This window comes from Gavialis gangeticus, unplaced genomic scaffold (assembly GCF_001723915.1).
Source record: "Gavialis gangeticus isolate Ggan-Ray unplaced genomic scaffold, GavGan_comp1, whole genome shotgun sequence".
NCBI lineage: Eukaryota > Metazoa > Chordata > Crocodylia > Gavialidae > Gavialis > Gavialis gangeticus.
This window is the reverse complement of record NW_017729015.1, coordinates 301,940-306,026: the sequence shown is the minus strand read 5'-3', so window position 1 is coordinate 306,026 and position 4,087 is coordinate 301,940. Positions and strand designations below refer to the sequence as shown.

The following is a 4,087-nucleotide window of genomic DNA, read 5'->3' as shown; positions in this document are numbered from 1 at the left end:
GGCTACGTGCGGGCCGGGCACCGCCGGTGGGGCGCGCTGGTGCTGGCGCTGCTGGCGCTGTCCTCGCTGGCCGCGCAGCTCTTCAGCTGGGCCTGGCACCGGGCGGACCCGCCCGCGCTGCGGCAGCGCCTGGCCCCCGGCGCCTGCCTGGCGCTGCTGCACCTCCTGCAGCTCGGCTACCTGTACAGGTGAGGCCGCCCGGCCGCTTGTCCCGCCTCTGCACCCCGGGGGCTGCTTCCCTTCCCCGACGAGCGGGCTGGGCCGGCTGCCTCGGCAGTGCCGCCCGGGATACTTCAGACTGAGCACAGACAGGGGGGACCCCAATGCTCGCTCTCTCTCGTCCCTTTCTCCTCTCCAAACCATGGCAAAAAACGTGCAGCACTTTCAATCCCCCAGTAATACTTTGGCGTTCAAAGCTAAGAGGTTCAGCCCCTGGAAAATTAAGTGTTGGGGTACTTATTCAAATGTTCAGAAGTTAGGGGGCACTTGCTGCATAAAACGTAGAGCAGCGGTTCCACCTCTGAGGGATTGTGCGCCGCCAAGTGCAACCGGTGCAACCTTACAGCAAATTGTTGTCACGGCAAGGAGTTCTGGTCCAGGCCCTAGCGCCTACTACCGACTGGATGGTTTAGTGAGGTCCTCGGATCGGCCCCACCGGGGTCAGTCACGGCCCTGGCGGAGCGCCGAGAAGACGGTCGAACTTGACTATCTAGAGGAAGTAAAAGTCGTAACAAGGTTTCCGTAGGTGAACCTGCGGAAGGATCATTAACGGGGTCACCGCGCACCTGAGCGCCACCAGTGCCCCCCCCGTGCCGCAGATTGGGAGCCGCTGTTTGAGAGCACCCCAGCGGGTCCGACGGTGACCGCATGTGGGTGCACCTGGGCTGGGAGACTCCAGTTCTTCACGTGCAGAAAGTAGCACGTCTGCTTTTGTGCAGGCTGGGCCTCTGCTAAAACCGCGTGCTGGGAAAGCGGTGTTGCTAGAGTGGCCATCATAGAGGACAGGCCGGTTTTCTGCTGCTCTGTCCTCTACCGCTACGAAACCCAATGCCTTTATTACCTCTATTTTTCTCTTTAAGAAGAGAAAGTTCTTATATCCTCTACTTTTTTCTTGAAGAGAAAAGAAGAGGACATAAAGGCGTCTGGTTTCATATCAATAGAAAACAGAGGACAGAGTAGCAGAAAAATGGACTGTCCTCTATGATGGCCACCCTAGGTGTTGCTGGTTATGGCAGTGGGGAGTGGAGGTAGATTTTTTTCAGCTTTTGCATGCTGAGAAAAGCTGTCATTTAACTGCAGTTATAAAGGCCTAAAAGTCCTTTGCTGAGATAGACTGGGGTGTGCAGGGAGCCAATATATGGGATGCTTGTAGGTCCTGGTTGTTTCCAGTAAGAGGGTTGCTAGAATAAAAACCTTTACTGGCTTCGATTTACTGGCAAACCTTTTCTAGTATAGACTAGGCCTGAGAATCAGGCCTGTTTGTTACACGCAGGCCTATTTGTCACCTTGAAGGGCATGAGTCTAGGCCTACCAAGTAACCTATTGGCCTCCCTCAGATGGGGAGGCTACAGAAAAGGTGACAATTAATTACTGGGGACAAAAAACAAAAAACGGGGTCCAGAGTGCTGGTCAAAGGGTAATAACTAGTATACCAAGGGGGGGGACAGTGAGCACAGCACACTGCCCAGTGCCCACTGGCCCTCAGATGAGTCCAAGGAGCCAGCAGTCACTGCCCAGTAAAACTGTCCCCAGCAATGTGTGCAGATCAGAGAAAGAAAGGCAGCCCCAGAGTCACCAGGTTTGCCTCAGCCAGAGAGCCTCCTTCCAGGTTAGATGTGGCTGGAGCCAGGAGGTCCTGTGACTTAATAGGGGCATAGTAGGGTAATGCATAAAAGAAGAAAGTGCAGAGAAAAGTGCAACCAGAGGTCCTTGAGGAGATGGTGAAGGGGCTGTAGCCTGGTGCACTGGGGATAGGCATGTGCCCAGGCCTGAGAGTTCAGAAGGGACCTCAAGAGGTCATTTAGTTCAACCTCCTGCTCAAAACAGGACCATCCCCAATTATCTCATCCCAGCCAAGGCTTTGTCTAGCCGGGTCTTAGAAACCTCCAAGGATGGAGATTCCACAGCCTCTCTGGGTAACGTGTCCCAGTGTTTTACTAACCTCGTTACAAGGATCAGTGAGAACTCAGGTAGCCACCATCAACTTACTTAGTTACTTAAATCACCTCTCTGCGGGTGGTTCTTCTGCTGGTGGCCCACGTACATTAGTTACTGGTATCATAGGTGGTAGTGCAATGCTAGACGTAGCCACATTACTGTGCTGGCCTCTGACTTCTGGAGGCTGCTTCTCTCCAATACTGGCTGCTTTGTTCAGATGGACTGTTTTCATTTTTCTGTCTCATGAGGGCTTAGGGCCCATGGGTGCAAACAAGTGACTTGAAGATTTCCCTGCCAGTTGGTACTTTCAACACTTCAGCTGCACTTCACTGCAGAGACAATGAAAACAACTTAATCTGGTGGTTCTCAACCTTTTTGACTCAAGGCACCCCTCAGAAAATACTAGCTCTTAGTTTTCACTTGTTTTTTTTACTGCAAAAAATAGAGCAATTCTCATGTTGCAAAGAACTCAGAAAGATAACGACAGGTCAGAATGTTGTTAGCACTATGAATTAATGTTTGCTGTTGTTACGTTTATCTTGTGAATCATATTTGCACATCTAAGTGTGTTAACATCGTGTGGCACTCTGCAACACCCTTGGATTTCAAGATACACCAGAGTGCTGCAGCTAGCTGAATGGTGAAACTGCAATAGATCACAAAGACAGCAGGACATTGGAACCCAAACCAAAAATTTCATGTTAACCCTCTGGTTTCTTTCCCCTGCTGGCAGGTTATCAGTGTAACCTAAGTTTGGGGGCATTAGGGCACTGACAGATGTGGAAAAAAATTAAAAAAGCGTGCTTTACCAGAAGCACAAGCGTGTTACTTGGACCCAGCTCTACAGTGTCTGTATAGATTGTGCGCTTCAGTGGGGCTTTTTGGCGCTTTTAATTAAAGCTGATTCAATCAGTGATTAGATAAATGTGCCAAAAAAGCCCCACTAAAGTGCCCGATCTGTACAGATGTTGAACGAGCTGTGTCCAGCTAATGCAATGTTTCTTTTGGGCATCCACTGGGCTTGGTGCAGGAGCAGGCTGAGTTTAAAGTAAAGCACCATTTTTTTCCATGTCTGGAAGCAGACAGTGTGACTCAACAAGTGAATATTGATGTGTCTGCCTGCCAAGTGTGACGCTGGATAAAGATGTGGCATTGAATAATGACTCCCAAATGAGAAACACTCAAAAATTATTCATTCAGGAAACTTAATCTCCTGTGAGACCCTTGTTCACATGAGATATGTTCTCCATTGCTTTAGTGTTGAGAGTTGTGACTGCCGATGTAAATAATTTCAGGCAGAAGTCAACAGAGGTCAGATGAATTTAAGACTAAAAGGAGATATCCTTTGAAATGAGTAGTTGTGTGCTATGAATGAGCATCCCTTCACATCAGTATAGTGATTTGCATGACTAGACTAACCAAATGTATAGGAATTGTTAGCACCACTGTCCACCAGATAGTGCTTAGGGATCCTTAAAGCACAATTAACCCTTCAATGGAATGTGAAATACGAGCACAGACAACCCAGTGTCCTAAAATCAAAGTCTAACTTTATTAGTACAAGTATTATCTTAGCAGTTTCTATATTCAGAGAGAAAAAAACCACCTAGTACTATGATCTCACCCAATCCCAGATCTGTTCCTTTGTTCAACAGAAAAGATGGCTACTCAGTTCCTAAAGCAAAGGCTGCATCATTGGCTGGGATAGTCCAGACAGGTGTTGAAGGCTAGATTTATGATAACAATGATGACGACAATGACAACACACTTAACTTTCTTCCTGCCCCCTTTTATGGTTTTCTTTAACCTCACTCCTTCAATGGCTCCTTACTTTTTGATTGGTGTTTATGCAGTCAACATATTTTCCATAATTTATCCTGTCAGCATATTGCTTTGTTCAACAGACCCATCACGAGCACACCTCTTAATT

At 48.4% G+C, this 4,087-nt stretch overlaps 1 protein-coding gene across 1 annotated transcript in view; it reads left to right on the top strand.

Moving 5' to 3' along the window:
* The window catches only part of XKR8 (XK related 8), a gene marked incomplete at its 5' end in the record, with an annotated part of 10,102 nt that continues 6,015 nt past the window's right edge, over positions 1-4,087 (top strand). Inside the window, one exon of the mRNA XM_019512056.1 lies at positions 1-188. Coding sequence (XP_019367601.1) covers positions 1-188 — 188 coding nt within the window. The remainder of the gene's footprint in view (positions 189-4,087) is intronic.